The following is a 15,219-nucleotide window of genomic DNA, read 5'->3' as shown; positions in this document are numbered from 1 at the left end:
CAAAGCCTGAAGCCTCTCTGTGCCTGTGCACATACACATGCAGAGCGCTTCTGCCCAAGGAACGGTCTACGAAGCCGGCTCCCCGGCAGTCACAGAAGTGGCTGCAGAGTTCACAGGTCAGAGCATCCAAAGACTTGGGTGCACAGATGTCCCATGGCTGGGGAAGAAGGGAAGTTGAAGACTGGTCTTGGCCAGTAAGAGGAACAAGCCTTGAGAGCCAACAGAGAAAGGGAGCAGCAAGGCCTGCTATTTGGAGTTCTCTCTACTCACCCCATTCATCAGGATGACGGTGCGTTGCCAGTCTTTATCTTGCAAAGCCTGTGGTTCCAGCTGTTGGGGGGAAGTTGGCAGTAAGTAAGAAATCAGAGACTAAGCCAGCTACCTTGCATGGCATGACATTCATCATCTGTGACTAAATAGCACAGCTCTGGAGACATCATAAATTTGCAGAAATGAGGGAATATGGAGAATCTCATTTAGCTTCCCCTATAAAGCAAAAACCACATTATAGCCCTCAGCAGCGCTCAAAACAAAAGCCTCAGGAACATCTCGGCATCCTTCCACTCCAATCTCCCTCTGCCCCTCTCTTCCACGCGGGGAAAAGAACAAGAATCCAAATGATCTGAACACACCACAAGTTACCCCAAAATAGGCAAATGCATGCAAATATTGATCTTCATCACAGAAGTTTAAGGTGCATGTTTTACATCCAGCTCTCCGACAAGCCAGCGGAGAGATCCTAGCAAAGCTTCACGTGCCCAATTCTGTTTGCTGAGCTTGATCAGCGCCATTTAGTTCTGCCCCCAGATCAGTTCTGGAAACACCAAGTCCTCTCTCGGGCCCAGATGAGGTGGCTAACGTGTCTCTAAACCGTATCACTCAGATTGCCGGGGCGGGAGGTTGGTCATAAAACTGAAATGCTTTCCCTTTAAATACCCCCCCCACACACACACACACAGAAAAGCAGCATGGCGGGGGGAAGCTTCTAATGTGCAGGTGTGTTTGTCCTCACCTGCACACTGAAGTGATACAGCCCAGGTACAGGTTCAGCACTTCACTCTTTGCAAGAACTGCATCTCTGCCCACTGACACAGCACCCAAACTGCTCATAAACAAACAGCTCCTCAACCTTCAAACGTAGCACAGAAAAGCAACTGGGGAAAGAATATTCGGGGCCACCTTTCGGCTGCATGCTCTGTCATGGATCTGTGCGTTTGGTATCCACCTGGTATCAGTACACTTCCCAACAGAATTCAGCCGAGTCTTGCAGGGGCAGCCGTGGCTGAAATACTTCAGCACTCTCTGCGTGGTGGAGTTGGAGACCAGCAGTTCCCACATCTCTTCTGCTGCTGGGCGTGAGATCTGCAAGCCTGTCACGGCTCCTTCCCTCACCCCTAAGGTTGACCCTTCCTGCTCTGCCAGGAGCTTTTTGAGGGCAATCCTTCCGGAAGAGCCTGCCCACTCTGGTACAGCCAACCAGAGTCCCAGCAAATAACTTATTGTTTTTCCTCCCCAGAAGAATTTCCAGGAGGGAGAGGGGCGTGAGCAAAGGTTTCCCTCATCACGCTTCTGAGAAACGGAGAGGAAATTGCTCCTGCGGCGTCTGGTTTCCTTTGCGGAATTACTGAGTACAAGAATCCCAAAATGTTTTCAGGAGCTGACTGGGGCGGGCATCCCACCACACTACTATTGAAGACTTAACAGTATCACCAGCCCCGGGAGGAGATTCATCCGTTGCACAAGCCCCATGTTTCTGTGCCATGCAAGCCTGCTAGCATGCCAAATGCAAGCAAGTTTGCCTGTAGTGAGGGGATCAATGGAGCCTTACAGTAAATAAGGCAAATGTCTAGGGGAAAAGGTCTGGTGAAAAGTACAAGAACAAAGGAAACTGCCTTCTACAGAGTCAGACCCTTGGTCCATCTAGCTTAGTTTTGCCTACACTAACTGGCAGTGGCTTCTTCAAGGCTGCAGGCAGGAGTCTCTCTCAGCCCTACCAGGAGATGCTGCCAGGGACTGAATCTGGGACTTTCTGCATGCCAAGCAGATGCTCCATCCAGTGAGTAACGGCCCCAGGTCCTTAGAGGAATATGTATCTTTCAGTGCTCACGTGTAGCACCCATCCAAATGCAATCCAGGGTGGACCTTGCTTAGCAAAAAGTACAATTTGTGCTTGCTACTGCAAGACCGACCCTCCTCCCCCCAAATATAAAATATCTTAAATATAAATCGGAAACACTGCCTGAGGGATTTTTACATGACTGGGCAGAGAGGAAGCTGGATAGAAAGAGGGTAGATATTTCAAAGCTGGTCAGCATCAGCCACATTACACACACACACACACACACACACACACAGTGCGCTGTGCTTTGGCATCCAGAAACAGAGCAACAATCTAAGTGTGGATGTAACTAGCGGTGGGCGAGCTCAATTTAAAACCAGCTCCCTATTTACAGGGCTCCCTCACAAGTGTTCAGAGAAAAGCTCACTCATTTCCCAAACTTTCTATCCCATAAATACTGGTGCATTATGCATGATTGCATTGCCCTTGGATCTCACACTTTGACTACATATAAACGCATTAATGCAGTTTCACAACAATTAACTTGAGGAGGTTTTTTAGAGTAAAGGGTAGACATCTGTGCCTGGTCAGCAATGAAACGCCGACTGTGCCTGGAAGAACTTCACGCACCATTCGAAGCTGGAGAAGGACTTTGGGGTGGGGGAGATGATGCTCGACTGACACACTACAAGTTGGACAATTCATATACCAACCTGGTAATTACAAATCTGTGGGCCACTGCTAAAGTTAGAGCACAAGAAGCTGCGTTCTAAGTCAGTTGATGCATCATCTTCTGAAGCAGAATGCTTCAACTTATTTATGCGAAGTACTTAGCAAGTTTCATTGAAGACATCTCTTCGATTTTTTATTGCAGAAACTTGGAGCCTCATAAGAAACATCTATTTGGATTTCCCCCCTTACATCACAATTACGAGACTGAATTTACACACACATTTTTGATTGTAAGAGACCTTTTTACGGATGGATGGATGGTTTGGGAAGATTTTAATAGTGCAGGAGATAAATGATTATTGTTTATGAGTGGGACTGATGTATAAGAATTGATATTTCATAACTTATTGTATAGGTTTGATTAAGAACAGCCCTACTGGATCAGGCCCAAGGCCCCATCTAGTCCAGCATCCTTTGTCACACCAGATTAAATAAGATAATTATTTAAAGATTTGTATATTTCTATTTTATTTGGGGTTCTTTTCATGTCATCAGCTTCTACCAAATCAGACCACTGGTCCACCTGGCCCAGAAATTGTCTATTCTTTCCAGCCCAACTATCCGAAATCTAAGTACCAAACTAGAGATGCTGGTGAATGAGCCAGGAGTCTTATTAATACAGAGCACATACTACTCTATCCACGAGCTGAGGTCCTTTCCATTTAAGTAGGGCAGACGGGTCATCCCAGCACCTAATATTCTGCCTCTTGCAGAGTTAAAGGGCCTAAAGAATAACCCACTGGAAGAACATGACTTGGAAAAACACTCAACAGACCCTGGTAAGGCCACTGTCATTTCTCTCAAAGAGCCAAGAGGAAATCAATGTTTAGCTGAACGATATTTCTTAGCAGCACATTTGTCTTTCCAGGCTGGCCGGACATGATCAACAAGGGCCGTGTCAGAGAAGGGCAGCCGAAGCAGACAGAGAAAACAGCCGGTCTGAAAATAGGGATGAGAAGCGGGTAGCAAATGGAAATGCACTTCAAAGCCTATTCAAATGACACTTGTTTTCAGCCTGCTTCTCGAGTCACTGACTGGAAATTCCAGATTGATCACTTGCGTGGGGGACAACTGCTTTTGCTGGTTTGCTATAATTGTGATGCAACATCACTTCCCTGTGATGAAGCCATGCAAGATTGCATCCGGTGCACCAGTATCATCTTCCATGTATTTGGCTGGATTCACATGGACGTTTCCCTCTTGCCTCAGGACAAGTCTGGCAATGTATGCATGGTGAAATCCATGCATCATTTGGCCTCATGAGAGGGCTCCTACCACCCTGGACTTCCGGGCCAGAATGCAGATTTCACAAATTGCATTCAAAACGTAAACAGCAGGGGGAGCAGCCTCATGGAAACTAACAACCCAAAAAACCAGCAACCTTCTTACGCGGGATACACGATGTCATAGCACTATATTGCAGCGATTAAATTCGCAACAAGGCATTGGAAATATGAACGGCACCCTGCTGTCTGTGTAGGGACTGCGGTGTCACAACGCAGCAAGTGTGGAAGCACTCTTCCGAGATCCAACACGACCCCGTTCCAGGGTCCAGTCTGGAAAGCGCCCTGGGAAAGCCGCTGCCAGGTGAGTGAGCACACACTCTTCCTGAGGAGCAAAAATCAATGAGAGTTTTGGGACACTTGAAATAGGGATGTGCGCGAACCGAGGCTCGTGCACTGGTTTGGTGCCACGGGGAGGGGAGTGGCGAGAGCATTCCTTGAAAAGAAGAAGAGGAGGAGGAGGAGAGCTGGTCTTTACCTGCTCTCCACTGCCGCATGCAGCTTCCGGCGGTGCTCATCCCAAGAACCCGCGCGTGGCACCGGCACCATGGTGACTATGCAAATGGCGCCCGTGCAGACGCCATGTGTGGGCTCCAAAAACAGTGTCCCGTCTGAGCGCCATCTTGGATCCTCCTCCAAGAGAGCCGGTAAGGACCTGCCCTCATCTTTTTTAAAGATCTCACTAGCCACTCCCCGTCCTGCATCACGGAACCTGTTCGTGCACATCCCTAACTTGAAAGACTAATGAACATCCTGTGGCAAAAGCGTTTTTAGGCGTGATCTTGCCTCGGCAGGAGAGAGAAAATGATAGGTTGGATGAGGGGTGTCCAACCCGAGACACCCCAGCTGTTGTTGGGCTACAACTCCCATCATCTCCAACCACAACGCAGCTGGGGATGATGGGCGTTGTAGTCCAGCATCAATCTGGATGGCCACCCCTGTCCATAGTGGGGGTTAATTTGCAAGATGAGATGAAAAGCTGGACAAAAATAGTGAAAACAGAAAAGAATGCCTTCTCTTCCCGTTAACATTAAATACAAAAGCAAGAGGCATCTATAGACAGACAGAGTGATGGTAAGTCGCTTCCGTTTCTGGTGTGAATGGAAAACTGGGTGGACTTTGGGAAGGTTACCCTGCAAACAAAGTTCCCACAAATCAGGATGTAAACATTCAATGGAAGAGTCAGCCTCAAATAGTGCTCCTCAGTGGAAACGAAAAGGCACTGCTCCTTTCCATAGGAGGAGAGGGCCAATGGCAAAACAGGAAACATTACGCTGCGGCCTTCTCTTGAAAAACAGTCCTGCTTTGGCAAGCAGGCACTCTGTTTATGATTTGCCTTCCTATTTAGTCTGCATACTACAGAGAGAGAGAGAGCAAGTGGCCTGCCTGATAACGAACTGTTCATACACCCCAGTCAAATTGCTAAGGCTGTTGCCTTCACCAATACAAAGAGCTGGGTGATTCATAAATCCCAGAAATGAGAGAGTGGAGATTCCCAGTAATGGAGGACCACAATAATCATGTGCAAAAATTAGCAACACAGCACTAATAGCTAGAATAATTCTGATGTTGTTCTAGCAGAAGGAGGGAAAACTTATGGTCGATGCTGTTTCTTCTAAGTAAGACGCCTTGCCAAATTCCCATCCATTCCAAAGGACTACCACCAAGAGCAGGGGGGAGAACCAGGGAAACAAACACTCCTTGAGTTAAACCGAAGAAGAACAAGAGCTCTGGCAGACAACCAACACACAGAAGAGCCTAACCCAGCCCTATCATCAGGCAAGAGCAATGTTCCCTCTAACAGGGATTCCCAGATGTTGCCGACTACAACTCCCAGAATCCAGAATCCAACTCCCAGAATGAGTTGTAGTCAACAACATCAGGGAATTCCTGTTATATTCATTCATTCATTCATTCATTCGATTTCTATACCGCCCTTCCAAAAATGGCTCAGGGCAGTTTACACAGAGAAATAATAAATGAATAAGATGGCTCCCTGTCCCCAAAGGGCTCACAATCTAAAAAGAAACATAAGATAGACACCAGCAACAGTCACTGGAGGTCCTGTGCTTGGGGTGGATAGGGCCAGTTACTCTCCCCCCCCCCGCTAAATAAAGAGAATCACCACGTTAAAAGGTGCCTCTTTGCCAAGTTAGCAGGGGAACTGGGCAAAAGACCATCTTCCCTCTCCACAGAGGCCACCGGCTTCTCTAAACCTTGAATCTGAAGCACCACTCAGTGGTTTGTCCACATGAGTAACATGGATGGTCATCAGATCTCATTTGCTCCAGTCTCCCAATTTCTCCTTACAAGCCCCCAAACTGCACAAAGGATTCCTGGGGAAATTCATGGAAGGGCATACTGAAGTGGAGAGATTCTTTTCTCCTCCTTGTCCTTCTCTTTAGACAGACGATCCACCTCATGCTGGAACTTGGTTGCTGGTTAAAGGAAGAGGCATTAGTCCCTAGGATTAGCCCTGCCACTCAGCACACAGAGACTACACAGAAAGTGATGGCGCTTGGCTCCATTGTGTGAAAACGTCCTGATGCGCCAAGGTCGAGAGGACGATGCCCTTCCCTTTCCCGTGAGTTCCCTGGGGAGCTAAGAGGGCTGCTGAAATGGAGTACTGGTTGAGCTGCACCCCAGCTATGTGCCAGGAGAAGCCTTTAGTGCACATTCACACTGGCCTAGGCTGCCCCCGTCTGTCAGCACAGGATCACTGCAAACCAAGGCAAAGTATCTTGTGGAAACGGGGCTAGCACACCCAGCAATTGACTGCTCAAATACTGCCAAATATTTCATTAAGCCACAATGTGGATGATGCTTAAGAGAATTGACTTGTTGCCTCCTTAGCACAATGGCCTTAAAAAAACTGGCTTGGTTGGTGTGCGTTTTTTAAAAGATGATTTCCAAAACTTAGCTTTAACTTCACATATTATTTTTAAAATACTGTAGGTTGACCCTGGTGTTCTAGAGCAAATGCCAAGGAAAAGTCCAGTTTGGTTAATTGTTCACACTGATCTTATGTTAGGAACTTTACCCAACTTTGTTAAAGGTTTTAACCACCTATGACAATGTTTTTGAAGTTGCTTTCATTGTTTCACAACAAGAAACTGATTTGTCCTTTTAATTAATATATCACATCTGTTGGTTATTAAAAGTATCTTTTCCCCTATTGTTCTAAAAACGTTAACCCTTTAAAAAGACTGGACCCATATTCGATCAGTCAACGGGCCAAAAGCAAATCTTTTGACCTACCCTTGTGTGGAAATCAGATGCTAACAAGAACGCCCACCTCCCAAAAGCTAGCCCCTGCAGCCACACCCCTAACGGACTGGATTGCAGCCACCCACCTGAATTTGGCCTTTGCCCATAATTCGGTCCATGGTCTCCCCATCTTCCTTGGGGACCTTGGTTTTGTTGTAGCACTTCTCATAGCACAAGATCCGAAGAGTCTGTGAACCCTCCAGTTCAATCTCAAATTCCTACAGAAGAAGGAAGACGAAGGAGGAGGAAGAAGGAGGAGGAAGAAGAAGAGCAACAGTTAAACACAAAGGAGCACAGTGGAGACCCCACCCAGGGCTGAGCAAACACTTTCTGCTTAGTGGACATGAAACTTATACTGAACAACTAGTGAGTTTCCTGCCTCCATTCTCCATGAGAGCGACACCCAAGCGGTGGATTGGGCCCTTTCTTGAGAACAGAAGGTGCGAGACAAGCAACGGACGGACACACACACCCCTTGTCTCTGCCAGAGAGCAGCATTAGGGGTGAGTGGGCAGAGCACCACTCCGGCCTACCTCATTCCAGTTGGGTTCTGTGGTGTCCCTGTAAACTCTCGTTTTAGCCTTGTTCACGAAGTACCCAAAGGAATCCACTTCCAAGCTACAATACAGGTCTAGGAAGAGAAAGCAACAATGGCTTGGTTAGGCTCATCACTGGCACCTCTCGTGGTTGCCTTGCTCAATGACAGACTAGGTGCTGGGCACTCAAGAGGCAGAGTCCTGACTTGCCACTACAGTGGCCACCTGCATTTCCCCAGCATCTTGCAACTGCAAATATATTTATATGATTTTATTAAAAGCTCAAATATTATGCAGGATTTACATTTCTGGGTGCAAAACCCAAGATACGTGGAAATTGTGGATTGTGGACAGTTAAGATGCCTATGTGAATTCCCTATCCAAAAAACATTCTTACAAAAGTGAAGAACAACTGTGGAGTTTTGGAAGAAGCAAGAGTCACATGGCACCTTCATGACTTAGATTCTCACTCGCTGGAGCCGATTTGTCAGAGGCACTTTTTCCAAGCTAGAACACAGAAACTTTCTGTCTCAAAAGAAGCACCCGTGCCAACCATGACAGTAGGAACCGGCCACAATCCTGCCACAAGGCAAGGGCGAACTCTGTGGGCGTGTGGAACTTTAGGAAAGGTTGCTTGGCAACTGCCCGTGAGCCAACTAGACCCCTCCTGTGACAAGTGGGAAGCAAAAGGGAGCAGATGGGGTGTTTCTGGGCAGGCATTCACCGGCTTTCCCCACTCTGTCCCTGCCCTTCCAATAAAGAAGCAGATGGCTTCAATGTTAAGACAACCACCTTTGAAGACCCAAAAATGAGGACGACTTCTAAGCATGGGGTAGCTTTCACTAACCAACCCAAAAGTTAGCCAGGGCCCTTGATCATGGCTGGCGTGGTGGCTATTCCAGCCCTTTGAAGCGCCTCTCGCCTGTGCTCACATGCGTAATGACAACTCACTTGAGCTCTGCTTGAAGCCGCTGGCGGAATGGACGATGACGTTCAGGAATCCGTAAAGGCCGGGGGATTCATCGTCTGCATGCAAACAACCCACAGGGTTAGAGCAACCCCATCCCCAGACCCGTCGACTTAGCAAGAACTCCATTTTGGAGGAGTTTGTTTTTAAGACAATACTCAGAAGTACCACTGCCATGTGTAAGGTGCTTCAGAATGTGCAAAGTGCTTTACAGACATTATCCTTTTGTAATCCTGACAAGGATGTCTGCAAAATAATTCTTGGGCAAGGCCCAGTGGGTGGGGGCGGAGGTGAGGAGGCTGCAGCTGGGGTGCTCATGCACTGGGTGCTTCTTATGTGGAGCCTCTTCAAATCGGGATTCAGGCCTGGCTTTGGCACTGGAACAGCTGTGGTCACTCCAGTGGATGCCCTATGATGCTAGGAACCCAAAGGAAGCGAGTCCCTGCTGGTACGGTTGGCACCTGCCAGCAGCTTACAATCCCATTAACAAATGCCGGGCAGGGGTGGGGTTACATGGGGAGGTCCCAAACGGAGACCTTGCACCTCCCTCCCAAGCACGGAGACCATTGCTTCACTCAGATGCTACTCACCCCCAGCAGTGCTCACTCTTACACCTGCAAAAGTGGAGAGGAAGTCCCGCCCAAGAGGGGTCACTCACCCACTCCTGCTGGGCATCCGGGCCATGGAAGCACCAGCCATCACAGTTAGGGCATTTCCCCCTTCACACAAATGGTGCCGTAATCGTGAGTGCCTGGCAGGAAGGGGCGAGTGACAGCAGCAGCAGGGAGGGACTTCCTCCCTGCTTCTGCAACTAAGTGCTGAGCGCTGTCAGGGCGGGTAACGTCTGGATGAGGTTCATGTCTCCAGTGCAGCAATTTCCTTCTCCTGCTCGTGGGGCAAGAATGGCAATGCGATTGACTGCTCCTCTGTAAGCAGAGCAACAGGGCAAGCAGCGCTCCCGTGCCTCACTCTGGAAGAGTCCTAGTGCTCAGTGCCAGGCTAAGGCACAGGTCCCATCACAGGAACATAGGAAGCTGCCATATACTGAGTCAGACCCTTGGTCTCTCTAGCTCAATATTGTCTTCACAGACTGGCAGCGGCTTCTCCAAGGTGGCAGGCAGGAGTCTCTCTCCCAGTCCTATCTCGTTGGAGATGCTGCCAGGGAGGGAACTTGGAACCTTCTGCTCTTCCCAGAGCAGCTCCATCCCCTGAGGGGAATATCTTAGAGTGCTCACACTTCTAGTCTCCCTTTCGTATGCAACCAGGGCAGACCTTGCTTAGCTTAAGGTGACATGTCATGCTTGCTACCACCAGACCAGCTCTCTTCCCATCCAATGACACCGGTCCTCGATCCGAGTCAGAGGCAGGATCCCCGAGACACGGTGATGGCAGATCAGATGGATGGGCTCAGAAGTCCTTACCTTCTTTGTTGATCGTGAGGGGAATGTGATGCACGGTCTGAAGCTTCACGCAGGAGTTTGTCAGCATCTGGAGCTCCACGGAGGTCAGCGAGAAACTTTTGAAGCCTGCAAATCAAATCATCTTTATCACAGTCTTTATCACAGATGCCGGACACCCAAACCAGTTCGTGCACATCCTTAATAACTGAAGCCTGCAAGTCAGAGGAAAATGGGCTCTATGAACCACAGCAAAGGTGGCCCTTTGAGCCTCTACAAACTGGAGGGGCAGATCCCCTTGGGAGCTAGGTTCTGGCCTCGTAATATCTGCTTTCTTGCAATGAGGGAATTATTCCCACAGAGATCAGCACAGGGATTCTTCTAGCAGGAAAGAAGTTTCTTCATTATTCCCTAAAGTCCATATGGATGGCTCACTCTCACCACAGTGGTTTCCCACAAATTTAGGAATGTGGGGACCACTCAGGAGCACCTTCACAGAGGAAAAGGCCATCTTCAGGCACTGGGGAAGGCTCCTCCCTGACTGGGAAGCCCGACCCCACTTCCTGAGCTGGACAAGGAACAAGCAGTATGAAGCGCCGAACCCCAAGAATATGCACCTGCAGGGGAACGGCATACTGAGAGATGAGACCGGGGGGCGGGGGAGAGCAAAAGGCAGGCATTGATCCTGAGAGACATCTGTGTATTTGGGGGCCACACTTGAAATGTAGCCTTCCACTCTGCAGTGGAGGGTCACAAAGCAAACCCATGCAGGGAAGAGGGGTGCAGTGTTCCCTCTAACAGGGATTCCCGGATGCTGTTGACTACAACTCCCAGAATCCGCAACCAAAGACCATTGCAGCTGGGGATGCTGAGCGTTGTAGACGACAACATCTGGGAATCCCTGTTAGAGGGAACGCTGGAGGAGGTGTGTTTAGGCTTTGGCATGCAGAAGGACCAGCTGCAGGACGCCCTCTGGCTTCCCCGGGCCCCACCCAGGGAAGTCAGAGCCCAAGGAGGGCTCACAGCTCAGATGCAGAGCCCCTGCTTTGCACGCAGGTGGTCTCGGGTTCAATCCGTGGCAGCATCTCCAGGGAGGGCCGGTAAACCTCCTCCTGTGCCTGAGACCCCGAAGAGGTCAGCGCCAGCAGTTCTGAGCTAGATGGACCAAGGGTGCGACCGACAACTCATGTTCACGTACATTTCTTCTGCTGCTCCCGGATGATCTCCCGCCACTCTGCCCGTTCATAGTCCGAGGAGATGAGAAATGTGTAGCTCTGAGTGATCGGGGAAGAGAATGAATAGAGGGTTACTCCCTTTTCATTTTATATGGCCTTATCCAATAGCTCGCAGTGGGGTCCAAAAGTGATCTAATGTATTGAATTAAAAGACCACAAGGAGTTCACAATACAGCAAATGTGTGGGGTTTTTTTAAAGATGCAAGAATAATAATATTGTCCTGGGCAGGGCTAAAAAAAAAAAAGGGCCAGCCAAAAGAATCCCACAGCCTGAGAAGAGTTTCACAGAGGTATATTAAGTGTCTCAGTCTCACAGGGGTGCACAGAAGCAGCACTGGCAACTTAGATGGCTGTCCTTGGGCATGAGGCCAGGGGTTCTCAGCCTTGGATCCCCAAATGTTCTGGGGCAACAACTCTCATCGTTCCCAGCCACAACAGCCAAATGTGATGATGGCCGCCAGCTGGGATGGCTTTAAAAGGGGCTTTGGCAAAGTCATGGAGAACAGGTGTATCTACCAATAGCTACTAGTCTTGATGGTTAAAGGCTACTTCCAGGCTGAGAGGCAGGGTGCCTCTGAATCTACAGGGGAGCAACAGCAGGAGAGGGCAGGGAAGAAGACACACACACCCGTAAAACACAAAACCATTTCTGTGGGAATTAGCTCCATCCTGATCTCTCTCTCTCTCTCTCTCTCTCTCTCTCTCTTAAGCAAATATGTTTCAAGCTCAGGGTAACCAAGAGGCTGGAGGGACCACATTCTGCATTGGCTCAAGCTTCCATACATTTATTTATTAGATTTATTTATGGTCTATATTACATGGCCTACAGACAGCCATACTTCCACAGTCTACCCTTAGGATTACCACTCCAGGTTGGGGAAATTAGAGGAACTCCCCTTTTTAAACTTGAAGGAACAGCTGGTCTTCCACCTTCCCATCAATTTCAGGCCCGGTTTTTGAGTCCAAGAGTGTCAAAAGAGAAGATGTTAACCCAGTCAGAGAAGGTCTGATGACCCAAGCACATTCAAGGTGGGGCAGGCAGAGAAGAGAGAGGGAATTCCAAGCACACACAAACCCCATTCAACTCACATCCCCTGTGGCCACCTGGCTTGGAAGCCCACAGGGCCCCTCACCTTGCCGTTCCGGTTATGCACTCGGAAAGCCATGCTGGGAGACATCAGCAGAAGCAACGATTCTTGCTCCGAAAGCTTCTTCTTCAACCTCTCCATGTTCTTGCTGCCCTTGTTAGCCCTCTGAGGAAGAGGAAGTCACAAGAGGAAGGGTTGACATACGGTCTTCCCTCTGCAGTTCAATGGCGTTTACAAGAATCACATTCTCTTGAGGCATATGGTTTCAGAGAGAGACAGCAGGCCCTAGTGCAGTGGGGGTGGGAAATCTCGGCCTTCCAGATGTGGGACTACAACTCCCATTATCTAGGATGAACGATGGCCACTGCCACCATCCCGTTCTACCCTCAACCCCCAGCTCTCCTCTTACCACTTAGGCTGAGCTCTATATTGCCCAGGCTTTCTGGCACCAGCAGGCCTGGGACATGTAGTTTCCAGGGTCCTGGTATCCATACAGTGAACTTGGGCACCTTGCAAAGACTACAGTTCCCAGGCTCCCTGCCACACTACTGTAGCGGTGTTTCAGGAGGTGCCAAGGAAAGGAGGTCCTTCAACAAGATCTCCCTGCTATCACTGATGTCACTTCCAGCACTGGTCGAGGCAAGTCCTCTCTCTCCCCTGCACAAGAGCCGCGCTACCTGCAGGCTGGTCATTCCTCAGGTAGAGCTGTGCGGTTAACCTGACAAATGACCAGCCTGCAGGCAACACGGAAGAGAAAGGAACAACCCAAGCTGCCTCCTTTAGTCCCCAACTCCACCCCACCGGCTCTAGGACAAGCCACTACCACATGCCAAGTATTACTTCATCATCATCATCATCATCCTCTGCCTTTACTTTCTCTCGCTGGATATCGCTCTTGAGCTGGGAAATCTTGATCTTCATCGCGTCCAGCTCCTCGTCCTGCACCAGCGAGATGTTCGGCACGGCCTCCGAGTCGTCCACCGTCTGGAAGCTGAGGTCCGAGAGTGGAATGTACCACTTGCAGTCATACTGCTGGCTTTTCCTGCAAGGGAGGAGCAAAACTCACTTCAGCAACCTATTCCAAAGACCGTGTCACACGGTCTGGGCTGCCTCCATGCTCAGGGGCGCCCCCTTTCCCGTTTTCGCATTGCACAGCCGAGCTGAAAGAGAACGGGCAAATGCCCGACCACTTGCATGACCCTGGAGAAAAGACGCCGCATTTCTGCTTCGGCTCTGGGCGGCATCTCTGCTGCACCAGCCAGACGTCTTCCCCGCTGCACACACAACCCCCCCCCCCCCCCGGAGAAGCCCAGGCAAGAGAGGCTCACCCTCCAATCTGCTTCTTGAGCTTGGCGCACAGGAAGAGGTCCGTGAAGAGGAAGACGTGGCGCAGCTTGCGGGCACCCTCAACCAGCTCCACCATGAAGCTGTCTTTCAGGAGCTGACGGTGCTGCCAAAAAAGAAGAGACACCCGATGGGGCAAAACTCAGACCTCCCTCCTCTTGAAGCGCACTCCACAAACTTCCAACAGACTCGCCCTTCACCAGTTCCCTCATCTTATCTGACACAGGAGATAGGGACACTTTGCTTCTCACCATCCAGAGGGGAGGAAATCAGAACACTCTTTGAACCATGGACAGGTATGAGACCCACAGCTGCCTGGACCCAGCTCACCATTCGCTACTGTCGAGTTGTTTTGAGAATAATATATTGTCTAGAGCTGGGTTGCGCAGACTCCGGCTGTACAATGCCTGTAAGTCCCAAGCCGGACAGTGCTATGTCTTTGAAGCCATGTTTAAGCCTGGTCAGTGGCTTTAGATCAGTTTTCAACCGGTGGCCGCCTACCTTAAAGGAGCAGCGTGCTCCTAGACTTGGGTTCAGAGCAATCTCTCTACTGAGGAAAGCACAGAGTAAACCCTGTTTTGTCACACCCATTATGGTAAATGTCTGGGGTTGTTTTTTTTAAACTTTAACTCTGTGGGTCCCAAGGCAGGAAAACATAAAATCATGCCTGTAAGAGTCAGCTCCATGTCGAGCAAAGTTGGCTTCCGGGCTAAATTCAAAGTGCTGGTTTTGGCCTTTAAAGCCCTACACAGCTTGGGACCAGCAGGGTATCTGTCGGACTGCATCCGCCCATATGGATGTGCCAGGGCCCTCCGTTCGTCATCTCAAGCACTGATCATGGCCCCACCGCTGACTGAGATTTGGTTGGTGAGGCCAAGAGGCAGGAGCTTTTCGGTTGTGGCCCCTCAGCTCCGAAATGCCCTCCCAGAAGAGCTTTGCCATGCTCCCTCCCCTTAGGGCTTTAAAAAAAATTAATAATCTTATAAAACATACTTGTTTAGAGAGGCTTTTTAATGTTTTACAACAGCTTGGTGGGTTTTTAATTCTAATTGGGTTTGCTTTGTTTTTATTCTATACTGTTCTTTACTTGCTTTACTGTGTTAAATTGTATATTACTTTGGTTTACTGCTGTGAGTCGCCCCGAGCAGTATTGTACTGGAGGGGCGGGATATAAATATATTTTACATAAATGGAATAAACTTCACTTCCATGTAGCAATGGCAACATGACTCAGACCAAGGGTATGTGGTTCCCCGTAGAATCGGTCCATAACTTGCAGCTCCATCTTCCTTGCATTGCCAGACGTTTCAG

At 49.3% G+C, this 15,219-nt stretch overlaps 1 protein-coding gene across 5 annotated transcripts in view; it reads right to left on the bottom strand.

The window, feature by feature from the left end:
- BCR (BCR activator of RhoGEF and GTPase) overlaps positions 1-15,219 on the bottom strand; it is a 100,832-nt gene that overhangs the window by 15,002 nt on the left and 70,611 nt on the right. For all 5 annotated transcript variants that reach the window (XM_053280462.1, XM_053280463.1, XM_053280465.1 and 2 more), the window contains 9 exons: positions 13,893-14,014; positions 13,438-13,606; positions 12,610-12,729; positions 11,440-11,515; positions 10,266-10,370; positions 8,829-8,903; positions 7,875-7,972; positions 7,428-7,559; positions 271-330 (listed from right to left, as the gene is read on the bottom strand). In XM_053280462.1, coding sequence (XP_053136437.1) covers positions 271-330; positions 7,428-7,559; positions 7,875-7,972; positions 8,829-8,903; positions 10,266-10,370; positions 11,440-11,515; positions 12,610-12,729; positions 13,438-13,606; positions 13,893-14,014 — 957 coding nt within the window. The remainder of the gene's footprint in view (positions 1-270; positions 331-7,427; positions 7,560-7,874; positions 7,973-8,828; positions 8,904-10,265; positions 10,371-11,439; positions 11,516-12,609; positions 12,730-13,437; positions 13,607-13,892; positions 14,015-15,219) is intronic.

This window comes from Hemicordylus capensis, chromosome 15 (assembly GCF_027244095.1).
Source record: "Hemicordylus capensis ecotype Gifberg chromosome 15, rHemCap1.1.pri, whole genome shotgun sequence".
Lineage (NCBI taxonomy): Eukaryota > Metazoa > Chordata > Lepidosauria > Squamata > Cordylidae > Hemicordylus > Hemicordylus capensis.
This window is presented reverse-complemented; position numbering and strand designations above follow the sequence as displayed.